The 19,755-nt window shown below is 45.1% G+C and overlaps 1 protein-coding gene across 1 annotated transcript in view; it reads left to right on the forward strand.

The window, feature by feature from the left end:
* Positions 1–16,895, forward strand: part of SLC22A18 (solute carrier family 22 member 18) — a 57,269-nt gene extending 40,374 nt beyond the window's left edge. Inside the window, exons 8-10 of the mRNA XM_018554951.1 lie at positions 9,385–9,486; positions 13,559–13,679; positions 16,708–16,895. Coding sequence (XP_018410453.1) covers positions 9,385–9,486; positions 13,559–13,679; positions 16,708–16,895 — 411 coding nt within the window. The remainder of the gene's footprint in view (positions 1–9,384; positions 9,487–13,558; positions 13,680–16,707) is intronic.
* The last annotated feature ends 2,860 nt before the right edge of the window (positions 16,896–19,755 follow it).

The raw sequence follows: 19,755 nt of genomic DNA on the forward strand, positions 1-19,755 counted from the left end.
ATGAATGAATGGGAAGTGATCTATATCACCTCCTACATCACTTCCTGTCCATTCATGATTGTGGATATAGTAACCATACGCTGTCCTCATGTTATGAATGAACAGGAACACTCAGTATAGAGGATTCCTGTTCATTGATAACAGGGGATACAGAAAAAGAGATTGAGGACTCTGTGTTCTCTGAGGACTTTCTGTTCTCAATTTTAAAAGGCAAATATCAGGGTTCTGTTTAGATCCCCAATATTTCCCCGAAGCCCCTAAAAGTAAAGTAAAGAAGAAAAATATTTAATAAAAAATGAATGAATAAATAAAAATAAATATAAAAAAATATAAAAGTTTATAAAAAAAAAATATTTGAAAAAAATGTGAAAAAGGTCAAATAAAAAACATCTTCGGTTTCGGTCTGACATTTTTTTTTATTTCGGTTTCGTTTTTGAAATCTTCATTTCGGTGCACCTCTTGTATCGGTGCATCCCTAATTTACACTAACATGGAATCGTGGTGCTGGTGACATCTGTATTGGAGTTCTGTTGTGAGCGGCGCCATCCGCAGTCATTACGAGCACCCGTTACTTTTGGGATATCGGGTAATGAGTGCGGCAAAGTATATGGATATTGCTTTATATAGTATATATCTGGGGACCTGTGGCACACTGGCAAGTTGTGATTAACTCCAAATATATGCGTCGTGTATACTTTACAAAAAAATTGCCGCGAGGTGCTACAGTGTTCGCTTTTGGCTTGAAGAAAAGGTGGCAACCCTAAAGTAAGGGGAGCTGGTAACTTAAGCAAAAAAGACGGCTTCTCCGGGCAAAAGCCGGCAAGTTCCCAGATGTGGCAACTACATGACGAATTGAAAAGATGTCCAATGGGAATAAGACAGCTTCTCCTTCTCCCCATCTCTGGTCATGTGATATGTCACATGACAAGGAAAGCAGGAAGTAAGGGGAGCTGTAACCTAAGCAAAATATCCAGCTTCTCCGGGCAAAAGTCGGCAAGTTCCCAGATATGGCAACTACGACATGTACTGAAAAGATGTCTAACAGGAAGAAGGCAGCTTCTCCGTCTTCCCATCTCTGGTCATGTGATATGTCACATGACAAGGAAAACAGGAAGCAAGGGGAGCTGGTAACCTAAGCAAAAAAGGCAGCTTCTCCTTCTTCCCATCTCTGGTCATGTGATATGTCACATGACAAGGAAAGCAGGAAGTAAGGGGAGCTGTAACCTAAGCAAAATATCCAGCTTCTCCGGGCAAAAGTCGGCAAGTTCCCAGATATGGCAACTACGACATGTACTGAAAAGATGTCTAACAGGAAGAAGGCAGCTTCTCCGTCTTCCCATCTCTGGTTATCTGATATGTCACATGAGAAGGAAAGCCGAAAAAAAAGGGGAGCTGGTAACCTAAGCAAAAAAGCGGGCTTCTCCTTTGCAAAAGCCGGCAAATTCTCAGATAAGGCAGCTTCTCCGTCTTCCCATCTCTGGTCATGTGATATGTCACATGACAAGGAAAACAGGAAGTAAGGGGAGCTGGTAACCTAAGCAAAAAAGGGGGCTTCTCCGGGCAAATGCCGGCAAGTTCCCAGATGTGGCAACTACAAGACGAATTGAAAAGAGTGTGAACATTTTTATTTACAGGAAACTTCTATAACCCGGCTTGTGGATCCCGGCAGCCTGTGTCCCTGCACAGGCTAACATTTTCTTTATGCCTGAGTCACCTCATGAAGGGCTATTTTTATCTGTGTGATCTCTCCTCTTTTGTTTGTGTCATTACCGCAGGAATAATACATGGGGAAAATTGTAAAAAGCCGTGTTTACTTTAAACCGCCCCGTGTTTGGACATACAACACAGGAGCCTGCAAATAGCGGAAGTGTACACACGCCATATTTTCCTACACAACGCAAACAGATGGGCCGCCGATAACCTTTCAAATGGAGTTTTAATTGTAAATAGAAGATCAGAGCGGGCCATTATCTTTATAACACACGGAGACCATAAACATGCCTCGGCTTCCGGAGCGTCTCCGGGCGTAGCGATATAGAAAACGCAATGCCGTTTCCCGCGTTCTGATAATAATATCGATTGCAAATACCTTCGCAGGGTAAAGTGGACCAGACACCCAGATAGCAAGGATAACTTGCCACAAACTTGTAGGAGGGTTAAAGGAGAACTATGAGGCGAGTGCTTTTCACTCACCTCATAGTTCTAAGCCGACCTGTGACAATGAGACTGTCACAGGTCGGCTCAGTAGATCGGGAGGTGAGGGAACACATACCGGGTTCCCTCACCTTGATCCTGTCACGGCTCTCTGCCGTGACAGGGGGAGGGGCTGGATTCCCCTCTCCCCGCTCCGATCTGCCAACGCTGACTGGCGGAACGGACGGGGGAGGGGGCGGGTACAGCTGGCTCTGCCTCTAGATAGGCAGAGCCAGCTGTCACTCACGCAGCTGGGCGGATCCCGTCAGCTACGTCGGGATCCGCTCCAGGTGCGGCGTCTCAGTATACCGCGAGCTGTAGCTCGCGGTATACTGAGCTTAGGGTAACGGGAAAACGCTAGTTTGTGTCATCCCGTTACCCCAAGGAGAACTATGGGGAAAAACGCTGACCCCATAGTTCTCCTTTAAAATGTAATTCTTTCTAACTTGGTGCACACATTCCCAGCAAGTTGTAGACTTGCAGAACACTCGCAACACAAGTTCTAGGCGACACTTTTTGAATTTGTAGCAAATTTGCTTGGCAGGTCTACAGCAAGAGTCCTGCAGGTCCTAGCAAGAGCTCTGCGTGTGTACAGCACTTCTACAAAGCACGTTGATCTGGAGACACACAATGCAGACTTGCTGTAATTGTGCAACAAAATTGTGAAGCTCGGCAAGTCTGCAATAGTTTAGCAAGTCATTTTCAAACTTGCAGCTCAATTGCTTGCTATCTGGGGTACATTAAAACTCAAACATCATCAGAGTTATTCACAGAAGGGTGAAGAGTTTGGAGAAGGGAGAAGTGAACCCTCTAGGCCAAAATAGCTGATTTGAAAACATTCTCCAATTCAGCTCACTTTCCAGTTCAGCTATGTTGTTCTAGATCAGTGGTTCTCAACCTGTGGGTCGTGACCCAAAAGTGGGTCGCAACCCACAGTTGAGGGGGTCCCTACATGCCTTGTGCTGCTGTAGGTAAGAGGCTCCTCAGCCTCCTCATAGCGCAGCAGTGTCAGTTCTCTTAATCCCGCTGCAGCAGCAGCAGCCGGAGAGGATCAGAGAGAGGGGAGCAGGCAGGAGAGAGGGGAGGTGAGTGCTTGATCACCACAGAGCCCGCACTAGGCACCAGAGAGCCCACACTGGGCACCAAAGGGGCCGCACTGGATGCCATCAGAGAGTCCCACTAGCCACCTGAGAGCCCGCATAGCCTCCTGAGAGCCCACACAGATACAAGTATTGGGGAATTCCTAAATTTTACGGTAGGGGGTCAACACAACTTGGCAAATGTTACCAAGGGTTCCCGGCCCTAGAAAGGTTGAGAACCACTGTTCTAGATTGTTCACTTTTCCTGTCTTCTCCAAACTCTTCACCCTTCTGTGAATAACCCTGTATATATCAAACTAGGTTCATGGCGGCGTTATCAAACCACACTGATGATTGTGGTTGAAAATATACCCCTTTCTTGCTATTAATACAAAAAACCTGCGACACATGAGCTCCAAGCCTAAAACCTAGGCAAAGATCACATGGTCTCTGGCTAACAGGAGCATTGTGGGTGTCTCAGGTCATTGGAGAATATAATAATATTAACAATAATATTATTAACAACAACAATAATAATATTAACAATAATAATAATAATAACAACAACAATAATAATATTAATAATATAACAATAATAATAATACAAAAATAATATAATAATTAACTTCAGCTGTAGAATATAAAAACATTTTACATCCTATCTTAGTCACCTGACCATGATACATTTGTAACATTTTATGGTCCTGTAATAGGAACACGTCGGTGATGTATAGCGTATCTTTTGCAGTTAGGTTTGTGTCTATTTCTTTTTATAGTCGAATTGACTTTTTGCTAATGAGTAGACTCAGTTCTGGTTATGATCCCCCATGTATATACAGTATATAGAGACCATATGTCTTTATTCTGACCCCCCGGCACACAGAGGGTCCTGTTACTGGGGGGGGGGGCCTCTTTGGTGCAGAATCCTTTATGGCCGCTGTGAAAGGAGAGGCTGTGTTGTGAGCACATTTGCCCCTCTGGCATGTACACAGAGTTATGGGTGGTTGTTATTTCACTTGAAGCTCATTTCCTTCCTCTTTTGTTTACAATTGACAGAACGCATTCCTGAGGAGATGATATTTTCCTTTGGTCGTGTCTTCAAAGACTACAAAGTACAGTTAAAAAAAAAAGAAAGAGAAAAAAATGTAATCTCTGTGAACTTTAAAGTGCATGTAAACCCCAACATTGAGCTTCTCTTATTTGGTACCTTTTGGACTGTTAAAAACCTGTTCAATACGTGCAAAAAATGACCTGTTGGTCCTGCCAGAAATTTAGCAGTGTCCAGTGTCCTGGGAACTCTGAAGTGCTGTCTTATGCTGTGTTATCAGACAGTGTTAGGACTATAGAACACCTCTCCAATATGTTATGGAGATGAGGAAAATGTGGGGTTGTTCTCCCAGGGCTGATAACTTGATGCCACCCATGGACTTGAATAGCAGTCTCTATTCCCTCTCCTCCAGCTGTCAGAGGCCCACTGATATCATCATATACAATGCAGGGCCCATAGACCCGCATTAGATATGAGGATGTTGAGGGTCAAAACACGACCCAGAGTGTGTACCACCAGGGGAGCGGGGTACAAGTAAATAAATCTGATTTCCCTAGACATAAACAAGCAGATAACCCTTGCAATGTGGGGAAGCCCCTCTACAAGGAGTTGGGGGTAGGGATGGGGGGTTGTTTGTCCACTTTGCTCACCCTGGTGACATAATGTACCGCCTTTCCTCTATCCTTCCTCCCTTCCTTTCCTCTATCCTTCCTCCCTTCCTTTCCTCTATCCTTCCTCCCCTCCTTTCCTCTATCCTTCCTCCCCTCCTTTCCTCTATCCTTCCTCCCCTCCTTTCCTCTATCCTTCCTCCCTTCCTTTTCTCTATCCTTCCACCCCTCCTTTCCTCTATCCTTCCGCCCCTCCTTTCCTCTATCCTCCCGTCCCTCCTTTCCTCTATCCTTCTTTTATTCATTACCTCCTTTCCTCTATCCTTTATTTCTTCCCTCCTTTCCATTATCCTTCCTCCCCTCCTTTTCTCTATCCTTCCGCCCCTCCTTTCCTCTATCCTTCCGCCCCTCCTTTCCTCTAGCCTTCATTTATTCATTCCCTCCTTTCCTCTATCCTTAATTCATTCCTTCCCTCCTTTCCTCTATCCTTCCTTTCTTCCCTCCTTTCCTCCTTCCTTACCTTTTTCCTTCCCTCCATTCCTCCATCCATCCTCCTTTCTTTATCCTTCCTTCCCTTCTTTCCTCTATCCTTCTTTCCTTCCATTCTTCCTTCCCTTCAATCCTCCATCCTTCCTTCCATTTTTCCCCCTTTATCCTTCCTTCCCTCCTTTCCTCTATCCTTCCTTCCCTCTATTCATCCTTCTGTCTTCCCTCCTTCCCTCTATCCATCCTTTCTGTCTCAGTTGCCTCATTGGTGTCCTGGGTACAGCTCCCAGCACGGACATTCTCCACAAAGTATTGTTACTTTCTTTCAGGGTTTTTGCTCCATTTTTTTTCCCACGATCCAGAATAACATTCTTGAAGTTCATTCTCCTTCCACCCAGACTGGCCCAGGGGGTTCTGTGAGCCCTGGCATGACATTTTATTCTGAGCCGTCACAGGGACCGGTGAGAGAGTTCAGCTTGCTCAGTAAAGTGCTGCAGGAGAGATCAGTGGGGATGATAGGGATGAGTGGTGGAGTATCTCCTGTGTATTTGTATCCCGCTCTCTACACCTCATACCTACAATCCCATTGAATTGGATATATGTAGGTTTCCTCCTGTCTGGGGTGACCATTGACCAGGCGGTCTGTCCGCCAGGTGAGCTCCAGGGCGTGTGACCCGGCAAGGGAATATAGGAAGCAGAAATGTGGTCAGGAATGCGGTCTTGACTTGCGTGCTCTTTGCTCAGCTCGCTTGCTTTGTACGGCCGCAGGGCTTCCTTCCGGGCCTGTGTGACACAGGAGCGGCCTATTGTTGGCTCACATGGGTGGCTCTACACACACAGCAACTCCTCTGTATAGAGCAGTTTTATTATGCGTCTGTACATGTCATCGAGGCGGGGTTCCCCCGCTCCCATTGTCTGGGATTGTTCTCTTTGCAGTGAACTGCTCGGTCTTGTTCTCACATATTTGTAGTCAGAGACTGTGAGAAAAGGCTAACATTTCACCGCATAGGGCAACCTGATATCTGCCATCCCAGCATGGGATTCTGCTGCGGGTCCCACCTCTGCTCGGGAAAGCAGATATCGTAAATCCGGATTTACTTACATCTTCATACAGCAAAAGACCCGAGATAGGTTTTCACTATGACGGGGCTATTTCATTTAATAAAGTCTTACTCCACTGAAAACTCACAACTCAGTTCTGGATAGATATTGATAGTTTGACTCGCCCATAAGCTTCTTTTATTTCCCCTCTGCCCCCTGCTATAAGGCTGCACCAAAATGTGCTGGTGGTCCATTAACAGACTGATCTCAATGGTTGTTACCCAGCTTCTGAGTGTGAAAAGCGCTGGTGGTCCATCAACAGCCTGATTTCTATGGTTGTTACCCAACTCCTGAGTGTGCAATGCAGTTAATAGTGCTGGTGGTCCGTCAACAGCCTGATCTCAATGGTTGTTACCCAGCTCATGAGTGTGCAAGAAAGTGAAAAGTGCTGGTGCTCTATCAACTGCCTGATCTCTATGGCTGTGGCCATGCTTCTGAGTGTGCAAGACAGTGAAACGTGCTGGTGGTCTATCAACTGCCTGATTTCTATGGCTGTGACCATGCTTCTGAGTGTGCAAGACAGTGAAAAGTGCTGGTGCTCTATCAACTGCCTGATTTCTATGACTCTGACCATGCTTCTGAGTGGCAAGACAGTGAAACGTGCTGGTGGTCTATCAACTGCCTGATTTCTATGGCTGTGACCATGCTTCTGAGTGTGCAAGACAGTGAAAAGTGCTGGTGCTCTATCAACTGCCTGATCTCTATGGCTGTGGCCATGCTTCTGAGTGTGCAAGACAGTGAAAAGTGTTGGTGGTCTATCAACTGCCTGATTTCTATGGCTGTGACCATGCTTCTGAGTGTGCAAGACAGTGAAAAGTGTTGGTGCTCTATCAACTGCCTGATCTCTATGGCTGTGGCCATGCTTCTGAGTGTGCAAGACAGTGAAAAGTGTTGGTGGTCTATCAACTGCCTGATTTCTATGGCTGTGACCATGCTTCTGAGTGGCAAGACAGTGAAAAGTGTTGGTGGTCTATCCACTGCCTAATCTCTATGGCTATCACACCTTCTGAGTTTGCAAGACAGTTGATAGCTAATGACTCAAGCTAATGATTCAACAATAATAGTTGAAGGATAGTATTCGTTTTATACACGGTCTGTCCGCAAATTATCCAGCCATGTAATATGAAAAATAGAGACATGTATTGAAGGAGATACAAGAAACATTGTATATAGGACAATGACGCCTCAGTCCCCTTCGCTTTCATTGTAGAGCATCTCTCAACCAACAGAGAACATTGAGGTAGTACTCCTTATTAATTGTTTGGCCTGGAGGAGCTCACTTGTGATGGACAACACCTTCCCAATCAAAAGAACACAGTTAGCATGGTCTTGATCTTGCTGCGCCTTCTTCGGGTGTGGAGAACCAGGCGACTTCCATTGGGACAAGTGGTCCTTCTTTTTCCAGATCATAGCCTAGACCCACCATTCCTCTCCAGTTATGACCTTCTTGATGAAATCTGGTTCATTGGTAGCTATTGGAAGCAAGTCATTAGCAGCTGCAGCACGATATTCCTTCTGCTCTGGTAGCAGAAGCCGTGGAATTCTGCCAAGATTCATTTCATGCCAAGATCCTGCGTCAAAATCTCGGACGCAGCAGTTTTTGGAATCCCCAGATCAGCTTCTAGTTCTCGCACTGTCAGTCGCCGATCTTTGTTGACTGCAGCCCGTACACGCTCAACATTCACAGGTGTTCTGCAGGTTGCAGGCCTTCCAGAACGTGGATCACTTTCAACAGATTCTCGACCATCTTTGAAATGTTTGTGTCACACTTTTGATTGTGCTGCACTCATTGCATCATCCCGAAAATATCCCCGAACCATCCGAAACGTTTCCGCGGAGGAATGTTCAAGCTCAATGCAAAATTTGATGCAGATTCCTTACTCTTCTTGCTCAGTCATTTTGAATGTGACGACCACACAGTACGCATGCTCACTCAACGCCGTCTAGCGCCCCCACTGACTAGTAAAGTGATGTTGTCATTGTTCGCACATGTGCAATCCAGTCCACTCTCCTTGGCTGCCAGCCAGTTACATCAATGTCGTGCAAACCGTTCTCGTTATATTAACAATGGCTGGACCTTTTCTGGACAGACCTCGTATATATCTATACATTGTATATGGTTCATCAGACCGCTCTGATGTAATATGTTACTATGGCTTAGTAGTTATCATTACAGCACTGGGGGACACCATCTGCATGGAGTTTGCATGTTCTCCCTCTGTATGCATGGGTTTCAGTCCACACTCCGAAGACATGCTGGACGGTTCCTTGGCTCCTGTCTTGAATAAATATATCGTTAATTGATATATTAATGGATACAGAGCTGCATTAATTGGTGTCTTTGATTTGCCTGGAGTTCAGCTTTAGCATTCATCTTATTCCCAGATTCCCCACTGCATCCGGCGGTGCTCTGTAGTTTCACGCAGCAGCCCCTACCTGTCCTGTAGTGACCTTAGGGTGGTGGACAGAACCATAGAGCACAGCCGGGGAGCACTCCAGGTGTGTTGGATGATTAGTGGGCTGCCGATGAGATATTAGACCTTTTTGCAGAGGGCATTATTTGGATTTCTTTCTTTCTTTCTTTCTTTCTTTCTTTCTTTCTTTCTTTCTTTCTTTCTTTCTTTCTTTCTTTCTTTCTTTCTTTCTCTCTTTCTTTCTTTCTCTCTTTCTTTCTTTCTTTCTTTCTTATGTAGGGTTAAAAATTTTTACAAGTTGGTAAATATCAAAGTTTATGTGATGTTGTCTTTGTTGTAAGGCCATAAGTGTTACTGTTTGTTTGTACCTGAACCACAATTTAAAGAAGAACTTTAAATTAAAAAAAATTGACCCTTCTGCTTTCCCCATAATGACAAACTTCTTCCTCTTGTAGGTTGTCCAGGGATTTATGGTTGGACGGTTAACTAGCTGGCTTTCAGACGAGACACTACTGATACTATGTATGGTGGTTTCTATAGGGGTCGGACTGGGTCTGGTAAGAATGTGTTTCTTTGCCTTTTGTATATCTATAGACTAAACAGTCTTGAGAAGGAAGCTTAAAATAGAACCAGTATCTAAATTTTGGAAAGAATTATAACCCTTTTCACTATTTCTTTTCTGTGTCCCATTGGGAATGTTGCCCTTCACTTCCTGTCCCAATGACCCAACAGGAAGTGAGAGAAAGTTTCCCTAAGGTGAGGGCATATCCCCTCAAAAGTTGTCCCTGGGACAGCTGCCCCCATTGAAAGACTTCCTCTCACTTCCTGTTCTGAGGATAACTGTAAAATTTAGTGATTTCCCTTTATTTTTTTTCTTGGTGACAATGGTGATAGCAAAAATCTCCCCAGGGGGCACACAGACCAGGATAACAAAAAAATCTGAGAGAGTTTCCAGCTTTTGCCAGTTTGCAAGTTTTGCCTGTAGTGTAGGGCTGGCACCTCCTTATAATTTATGGTGATTGGACAATGCTTCCTAACCCGTCCAATCACTATTCCCACGATGGTTGTTGGCCAATGGTACCTGTGCTTTCTAACCCATCCAACAACTATTCCCCCGATGGTTGTTGGCCAATGGTACCTGTGCTTTCTAACCCATCCAACCCCTATTCCCCCGATGGTTGGTGGCCAATGGTACCTGTGCTTTCTAACCCGTCCAATCACTATGCCCTGATGGCTGGCGGCCAATGGTACCTGTGCTTTCTAACCCGTCCAATCACTATGGCCTGATGGCTGGCGGCCAATGGTACCTGTGCTTTCTAACCCATCCAATCACTATTCCCCCCGATGGTTGGTGGCCAATGTTACCTGTGCTTTCTAACCTGTCCAATCACTATTCCCTCTGATGGTTTGTGGCCAATGGTACCGGTGCTTTTTAACCCTTCCAATCACTATTGCCCCAGATGGTTGGTGGCCAATGGTACCTGTTCTTTCTAACCTGCCCAGTTGCTATTCCCCCTGATAGTTGTTGGCCAACATACTCTGTGCTATCCTCTTAGATGAGAGATGGTTGGTCCAACTGCCAGTCTATGGGCAACCAAAGCCAACTTTGATATGGTGGTATATTTTCCAGTTAGGTGCTGATTAACCCATCGCCGCCTGTTGTGAAGAATGAGCTTGTTTATTTGTACAGTTTCTAAAGGTTACTAATAATACCACAATAACCGACACGCAATAAATAGCACTCTTCATCGGCACTTCCACAAAACACACTCCGAAACAACATCCTTTATTGTTGCTGTAAGGCCGGAATGAGGAATCCTATTGATGTTAAAAAGCTTCAGCGTTCAAATAGCGTAACTGCAATAACAAGCCGCCCATCCTAAAGAGATCCGCCGCTTGTGCTGCAGACTGAACAAATAAAGTTTTTCTTTTTGACATTCTCCAATGCCTTTGTCGCAGTAAGTGCCTTGTATTAATCTGGCTGTGTACACAGCGTATTATAAACCTACAACAACTACAACGTGTAGTAACAAATTCTTTATTTATAGCCAGCAATAATCGTACTGACAAATATTGGGTAAGGAATTACAATCCTCGTGTAAACATAGGACGTTGTTTTAATCAGCAATTGTTGTTATTCTAGAAGCATCCTTTAATGCGGTGATTAGAAGTAGCGAAAAATTGAAAGAAGCGACCAGGCCGAGAGATGCATCAAAAGACTTCTTTTATGTTTTACTTATTTAAAATATCTCTTGACGGATATGTTTTTTTTTCGATTCATCAAGGAAGGGTTAAAAAATCTCTGTCAATGTATTTTTTGCTGCCTGTCATTCATTGGGGAAATGTTTCCATCCTTTCCTATCCAAGGCCATATTAGGGGAGTATCATGGGCCTGGTGTTGCCGGTCGGTCGGATGTAGGGTTGCCACCTTTTCTTCAAGCGAAACCCGAACACTCCAGCACCATGTGGCAATGTATTATTTTGAGAATATACAGGAGAGAGTAAGGAGGGACAAGCAGGAGAGAGAGCGAGGAGAGACAGCCTGGGGAGAGAGAGGAGAGACAGCCTTGGGAGAGAGAGAGAGGAGAGAGACAGCCTTGGGAGAGAGAGGAGAGACAGCCAGGAGAGAGAGAGAGAGGAGAAACAGCCAGGAGAGAGAGAGAGAGGAGAGACAGCCTTGGGAGATAGAGGAGAGACAGCCCGGAGAGAGAGAGTAGAGAGACAGCCTTGGGAGAGAGAGGAGAAACAGCCAGGAGAGAGAGAGAGGAGAGACAGCCTGGGGAGATAGAGGAGAGACTGCCTGGGGAGAGAGAGGAGATACAGCCTGGGGAGAGAGGGGAGAGACAGCCTGGGGAGAGAGAGGAGAGACAGCCACGAGAGAGAGAGAGCAGAGACAGCCAGGAGAGAGAGAGAGGAGAGACAGCCAGGAGAGAGAGAGAGGAGAGACAGCCAGGAGAGAGAGAGGGGAGAAAGAGAGAGGAGAGACAGCGAGGAGAGAGAGAGAGGAGAGACAGCCAGGAGAGATAGAGAGGAGAGACAGCCAGGGGAGAGAGAGAGAAGAGAAACAGCCAGGAGAGAGAGCGAGGAGAGACAGCCAGCAGAGAGAGAGAGCAGAGACAGCCTGGAGAGAGAGGAGAAACAGCCAACACAGAGAGAGAGAGAGAGGAGAGAGACAACCAGGGGGATATCCGCCTGACATGTAACATTTTGTGTCCGGGTTTTTAGCGAGCTTGAAACCTGGACACAGCACATACAGGACTCAAAACCTGGACTGTCTGGGTGAATCCCGAAAAGGTGGCAACCCTAGTTGCATGGGAAGCAGCAGAGGCGACTCTCTAATTAGACCACTGCTCGCTCCTCACTGGGAACCCGTGTGGCTCCAGCGAGCAGCTGCCTTATATGCTTGATTAGAGAGCTGCTGGTGCCTCTGCCTGATTGTATGCAGCACAACTGGCCTTGATTTCCATTAGGCATACTGAGGTGATCTGGGCCAGCCAGGCCTATTTTCAGTGGTAAGTCTGAAGCTTGCGCTCCAGTAGGAATGTTAATGTCATATCCCAGTGACACAACAGGGAGTGAAAGGAAATCTCTATAAAGTGAAGGAAATCCCCACCTTGGCCAGGTGTCCCCATTAGAAGATTTCCTCTCATTTCCTGTTTCTGTGATAACTGTAACATTGCATTTCCCATCCCTTTCTGTTTTCCAGAGACAGAGACTCTCACCCATGGGAATGTAGACAGCTTAAAAACCTGTGATGGCTGTAACATAGCTTAAAGAGCGCAGTCAAGAACTTCCAAACCATCTAAAATCTTATTTTACTAAAATTTTACTTGAATCTTAATCTTAATTTGCAGACATGTTCAGAACATAACCAACGCGTTTCAGGGTTTGACTCCTTTCCTCAGAGCTAAAAGCTAGCAATGGTAAACAACAAATTAAAAATGAAACATTAACATTGGAAGGTGATGAGCGGCTTGATTCTTTTTAATTCATCACCCTCCAAGTGTTTTTTTTTTTTTTTGTTGTAGATCTAGCTTTTTAAATTCCAGGCAAAAACAACAAGATAAAGATGAACAGTCCAATAAAAGATAAAATAACAAAACCATCTTTTGCTGCAATATCCATTTAATCTAGATATTTCTACTGCAGTGTTTTTTTTTGCCACTAGATGTCCCCAGTCTGATGGTCAGCATCATTTAACCCACTTCCTCTGAGTCCTGATCATCCTGGACCTGCCCCTGGCCTGTAGCTGTAGGAATTGAAGCGTCACACTAATTAAAATAGTCCAGATACATATTTTTTCCACTGGGGTCAGGGGACAAACAAGTAGAGTAGCCAACGCTACTTATCGAAGGGGCCAAATACATCCCCTTCATCAGGGCTTGGTGAGAGAAATCTTGTATGTGGACTACAATCTCTGCAGCTTGAAAGTTATATTGAGGTGTGATGGGAAAGCTTCTGGCTTGTCAGCAGCTGGTTTGGCAGCAACCTTGGGTCTCATTTAGGCACTTCCATTGCTTGCATTTTAAAAAATACATTGAGTGATGTAAAACAGAATATAGAGCTGCAATCATTTGTGTGTTTTATATCTGCCTCGAGTTCAGATTTAATGTCCCTTTTTTTATCCAGGTGGTGATGACGGGGGTTATCCATTTCTGCATCATCGCCCTTCCGATGATTTTCTTCCTCTGCGTCTCCGGAGTCATCACTGACAGCATCTTAACCAAAGCCGTCCCTCCATCTGAAACCGGTATGTACACCACCACCTAAAATGTTGTTCCTGACATGCAACATCTAGAACAAGGTGGCTGCAGATTTGTGATTAACTATCAATCACTCTATGAAGACACAATGATCGTAAAGCTGCCCATACACCTTACGATTATCGGACAAAACTTTTCGTCCGATGATCGAACCGTCGTATGGTTTTCGTAGGACGGCCCCATCCTGCCCCTATTATCGAAAGGTTCAATCAGCGGTAGTTAAAAAAAAACACCTGGGCGACTTGCGGTAAGTGACCGCAATTATTTTCGTTTGCGCATGCGCAGTGTTAATCGTACGACTTTTGACGGACGGAAACGCCACCAACCGTGCGAACATCGTACGATCGACCAAAGTTTTCAAACATGCTTGACCGTCAAAAGTGGTACGTTTGTACAGTACTATCGGTCGGGCACTCTATTCACATGTTACGATTGTCGTACGAAAAGTCGATCGCATACGATTATCGCACGATAATCGTAAGGTGTATGGGCAACTTTATACTTCAAGCACTCTGCTATCTGGGTGGTTCATGATGACCCTAAAGATGGTGCGGCTGGCTAGCCTTTCACTCTCAGGGTGGAATACTTCACTTGTAGTGGGGTAGAAAGAAAGTTGGCTGCAAGTTGGGCGCCAGTCACTTTAGTCCTTTTATGGTTCTCTTTGCTAAATGAACTCTTCGGAGGTATGGATAGGGGTACAGATACCCAAAAAGAACAAGATAGCTCAGGTTTTCTCATAGCAGGTAATGGTGTTGGCCATTTAAAGGGTTATTAAACCCTCAGCGTGTTTTTGCATATATCTACGGCTAGCAAGCAGTAGATATAGGCAAAAGCTTACAAAAAAACCCTTTTCAAACATGTTTAAACTTACCTGCGTCTTCACCGTGCGCTCCCGTCCGAACATCTGAAGAGCCTCGAGCGGCCGCAAAGGATCTTGGGGCGGGTGCATGCGCAGTTCTGATGTTCGGTGGGAGACGAGGAGAGACACAAGGTAAGTATATGGAGGAAAGTGCCCCCGCACAGACTACGTGGGACATCAGAGAAGAGGAGTACAGAGGGGTCAGCGCTGGATCGGAGACCTGCACCCAGCGCTGGAGAGAAGGCTGAAAACTACACTAAAGAAGAAGATGATTGGATTAAGAGGCATTTTAAGGTAAGTCCTTACAGTAACATTGGGGGGAGGGGGAAAATGTCCTTTAATGTCACTTTAAGAGTAGCCAAGTAAATTGCATTGACTCATGACAGCATTCACTAATGAGATCTATGACTCTGTAAGAGCAGGCGCAGACTTTTATTGAAGGACAATGGATGTCCCTCTTGCTGACATCAATTATTTGCCCTTGACCCTATGTGACCAGCCACAGGTACCTTCATTATCCAGCTTAGCAGCTTCTACCTAGCTAGACACACCTAATCACAGAAGACATCTTTGAAGATGCCCTCTCCAGGTAACCATCTTCCTGCACAGCTCCTTAAGGATACACCCTTCAGCAGGGTCGTGGAAATTTCACTTAAGAATAGGCCTTCAGCTGGGGCAAGGCTCAGGAGGGAAGGACCCTTCTAGAAGGTTTAGATCATTAAATCATCGACTTTTGTTGAGCTGGGTGGTGCCAGCAAGGCAACACACAGCCTGAATTTCAGCCGAGTCAGCAGGACTCTGCCAACATGTGAGCAGTGTATAGCCAGCTTAAGGCGGGTAATTATTCTCTTACACAATGTTAACTAATACCTAGTACTAGAGACAACGCAACAGCAGTAGGCAGAAATATTCAGTGTCAGGTATGGCAATTACATCCACAATATTTTGAAAAACTGTACCGTGGATTTTAACCTAGTGGGGTCCCTTATCTGCATGGGCCATTTTAGGAAAAGGTGAACTTAGCCTTTAAATCCATACCATGGTGCTTGCAAGACCAAATACAGGCTCAAATTTTGGCCAATTTAGCCATAATGTGCCGAAATGCCATCCATCTATGGGCAGTTTTAAAGTATTTGGCACATGTAAAGCAGTACAGTGCATGTAATATACACTCCCCTTTGGCAGAATAGCCTTTTGGAAGGTGTAAGCCCGAGAGTGGATATGAGCTTTTCTAGTGCATTGTATATATTTATTGCTAAATTTAATGCGGTCCATGGTACAAAGGCAGAGAGAGGCCGTAGGTTACACAGCACAGGATTCAGTAGTACAGAAGTAGGCACCCACTGACCTTGTTGGATGGTCTGGGAAAATCTGTCTACAGTGGATCATATAGAACTCATCAATTATGATTTAGGTATAGTTACTGTGCTTCCCTCATAGCATTCATAGCTCACTGATTGCATGCGCCTGCTGCCTGATATAAGAAGATCTAATTACTGGGTGGGTTTAATTACCTGACACCAGGCCAAACAAGCTTAAAACATGTATTGAGCCATTCCACTTAAGTTTTAAATTACTTCTGGTAGGTGTTTCACATTCTCCGTCTTCCTATACAGCAGGCTGGGAAATCAGATCCAATAGCCTGAGTACCTCAAGGCAATGAAAAGGGTATTGTGTGGAACCATTGTATGAAGTGAATTTTGTAGAATACATGCTACGGCTTATCATGAACTATGAAAGGTAAGGTAACTTAAAGCAAGCCTGAGCTTTGCCCATTCATGCAGCAAATCTTACCTTTCCTTTACACCTCTGTCATTATGTTCAGAGCCAAAGGAAATACCCAATACTCACTCCATGTGAAGCCTTCCTGGCCTGCCCATGACAACTACACCCTCCATCTGTTGTATGCATGTCTCAGGTAGAGGAAGTGAGGCAGAATTTCCAAAATTGGGTCATAGACAATATTTTTTTCTCTACTTTATCCAAACCCCCCAAAAATGTGAATGGACTAAGGCTTATAGAGGAGTATATTAGACCATTGACATCAGAAGATGGTAAGCCACATTACCCAGAGTTCCAGGGTTTTCTCCCTGAACCCCAATTGTTATTAGAAAAAAGCTCCAAATGTTCCACAAAACTATGTTTCTGTCTTCCAGGTGCCATGCTTGGGATCTGCGCTTCAATCCAACCTCTTACACGGACCATCGGCCCCACCATTGCAGGATATCTATACAAGCACTATGGAGTCCCGTCGTTTGGCCTCTTTAACATTATAGTTAGTCTGTTATTATTAATGTACCTTGTCAACAACCGGAACAGTCGCAAAGTGGAGAAAGCTAAATAATATAAGAAAGGTCTGTGGACATTAGGGGGAATCACATGTTTGGGGGTCAACTCTACTCAAAGCTGATATTTGTGTTTTGAATAGATGTTGGAAGGTTGTATCGGAGGCTGGCTTCTGAAGTCTCCCGCGACTCCATTGTTGGGATATCCTTACCAGACTTTTGCACCTTTAATGGCTTCTCCTAAAGGAGAGCTATGGGGTCAGTGTTTTTCCCCATAGTTCTCCTTAGGGTAACGGGAGGACACAAACTAGCGTCCTCCCGTTACCCTAATCTCAGTATACCGCGAGCTACAGCTCACGGTATACTGAGACGTCGCAGCTGGAGCGGATCCCGTCTTAGACAAAGGGATCCGCCCAGCTGCGTGAGTGACAGCTGGCTCTGCCTATCTAGAGGCAGAGCCAGCTGTACCCGCCCCCTCCCCCGTCCGTTCCGCGAGTCAGCGCTGGCTGATCGGAGCGGGGAGAGGGGAATCCAGCCCCTCCCCCTGTCACGGCAGAGAGCCGTGACAGGATCGAGAGGTGAGCGAACGCCGGTATGTGTTCGCTCACCTCCCGATCTACTGAGCCGACCTGTGACAGTCTCATTGTCACAGGTCGGCTAGAACTATGAGGTGAGTGAAAAGCGCTCACCTCATAGTTCTCCTTTAATGTAAAACAAAAAAAGAATTGGTGGGACCACATTTGTTATGGTTTTGGGGGGCTGGAGTTACAGTGACATGATCTGTATTAAAAGCCCATCCCTGGGAACGATATTTTCTCCAAATTTAGATGTTGTTATATAGCAGATACCAGCAGGCTTTCATTAATGTGCATTCCGTAATAATACATTTAGCCCAGGGTTCTCATGTACACCCCCACTGGGCCTGTCTCTGACCCCCGTCTCCAATTGGCTATTCACAATATCCAGGCTTAGTGAAATCATCATGCCCAGAGTTTGACTTTTTCACAGCCAGAAGCCCACCAGTGCCAGTTCAACACTGAAGTATCAGGCTTGAGTATTTTGGCTAGAGATTACTTTAAGACGATACCCCCTCCATGCACATTGATCACAGCAGTGCTGCTCCATTGAGATTTACCAGTCCCTCTACCCCTGTGGCAGATGGAACTTCTAGTTTCTTCATTCACAGAAGTACAGGTAGCTGTGGGAAAAAGAGCCCCACCATTCAAGTACGTGGGGGGTGGTTTGAAGGTGGGGAGCTCGGGAATGTGACCATGCGTTATATTATACCCTAAATGTGTGTGTAACATGAAACATGGTCACAAAGCTAAAATTAGTCTTCAGTTGAGAATCTTTTTACACTGGATCATCAAATTATTCTGCAGTCTATTTGAGCTCTCTGTAGGTAATAAATTACATAATATAAGTTACATAATAAATGATATTATGAAATGTGAGCAATGTCCTTTGGTGTACAAAGCTGGTGCCGACCCTCAGCTCGTCCCAGAAATTCCTTATTTTGGTGCAGCTTCAAGCAAAACATTTTGACACGATTGTGAAGATGTGATGCATACACTGTGTTATTACCCACAGTAACAAAAAACCTTCCCAGAATTCATAGGGGGTACATCAAGAGTTTGTTCACCTTTTGAAGTATAGCTTTTAAGTTGTGTTCATTTTATTTAATTTGAAGTCATTTTTGTATATCAGTGATCAAATACCTCCATTTTTAAAGGGTGAGTGCACATTTACTTGACCTAACGCCACTCCCCTACCACTTTCAACTATGTGCTCCTCGCACACTATTGTCTATAGATGTCAGTTGTGACAATGATCAAGTCTACCTCGGTTTCTGCTCCGTGGCTTTTGGGTGCCAGCTCGCCCGTGCCCATGCTTTACAACAGTTCATGTGTAGCCTCCATGTTTTACTTCAATTGGCTAGCTTCTAGTCACTTGCCTGTAATAGATTGCAGCTTCAACACTACAGGCTTCTTCTTCTCCTGCTTATATTAAGATGACTCCAAAGAGGGCGTGTAGACATGGAGTAGAGATGTGTCTTATGAACGCATGGCTTAGAAGGGGGAGGGTTGGTGCAGGCAATTAGCTCTCTGCGTTGCTCATGTCAGGAAGAACAGGAATTGGACAAAGGTCCTAAACCTGTCTGATCAACCCAGTACTAGGAAAAGGTCCTTAAAGGTCCTTCAACACCCCTTCCCCCGTGAGTTGTGAACTATTTCAGCAGCATAAGTTGCAGGCACTGCCCTTTTTGCACCCCTTCAGGCTGAATTGCCCAAGGAAGCTACCTTTTCTGCCTACCCCTTGGGCTGACCCCCATCCCCTACCCCAAAAGCAGTGAGCTGCAGAGCCACATTAAACAGTTGTGTTCTCTACTGAAATGGCAGTTGACTGATTCAGTGACCCTATGTAGATAAGAGGAATCAATCAGACAGGCCAGAAAAGCATTCCTGATATGCCAACCTTTGTCTCCCTGCTCCCTCAGTTTGTTCCTCTTCACTCCATACACACAAGGCTGTACAGTTGAGTATAGAAAACCTTTAGGGCAGTTAGATTAAGGCTACATGAACAACCTCCCTCTCAAGTCTGATGACCGATTTAGGGTCTGGGTACATGGATGTTTGTTTGCTTCAGAGCTCCTTTTCTTTCCATATGATGCAAAATCAGCTTGATGCAACCTTGAAGGGGGTCAAATGCACCTGTGAAGGTACTTAGAAGCATCTTGTGTAGGGAACTTGTAGATGACCATTGCTCTGACCACCACATCACCCACTATTTTGTAACAGTGTCAGCCATTTTGGATCTATATCGTCCATTTTTATGTGTTCTATAAAGTGAAGGGTTATTTTAATGTAAAACATAGTAAACAGAAGGGAAATCGTATAGTATCACCCCCCCCCCCCCCCC

The sequence above is a fragment of the Nanorana parkeri genome, unplaced genomic scaffold, assembly GCF_000935625.1.
Source record: "Nanorana parkeri isolate BGI_ZX_2015 unplaced genomic scaffold, ASM93562v1 scaffold10, whole genome shotgun sequence".
In the NCBI taxonomy this organism is placed as follows: Eukaryota; Metazoa; Chordata; class Amphibia; order Anura; family Dicroglossidae; genus Nanorana; species Nanorana parkeri.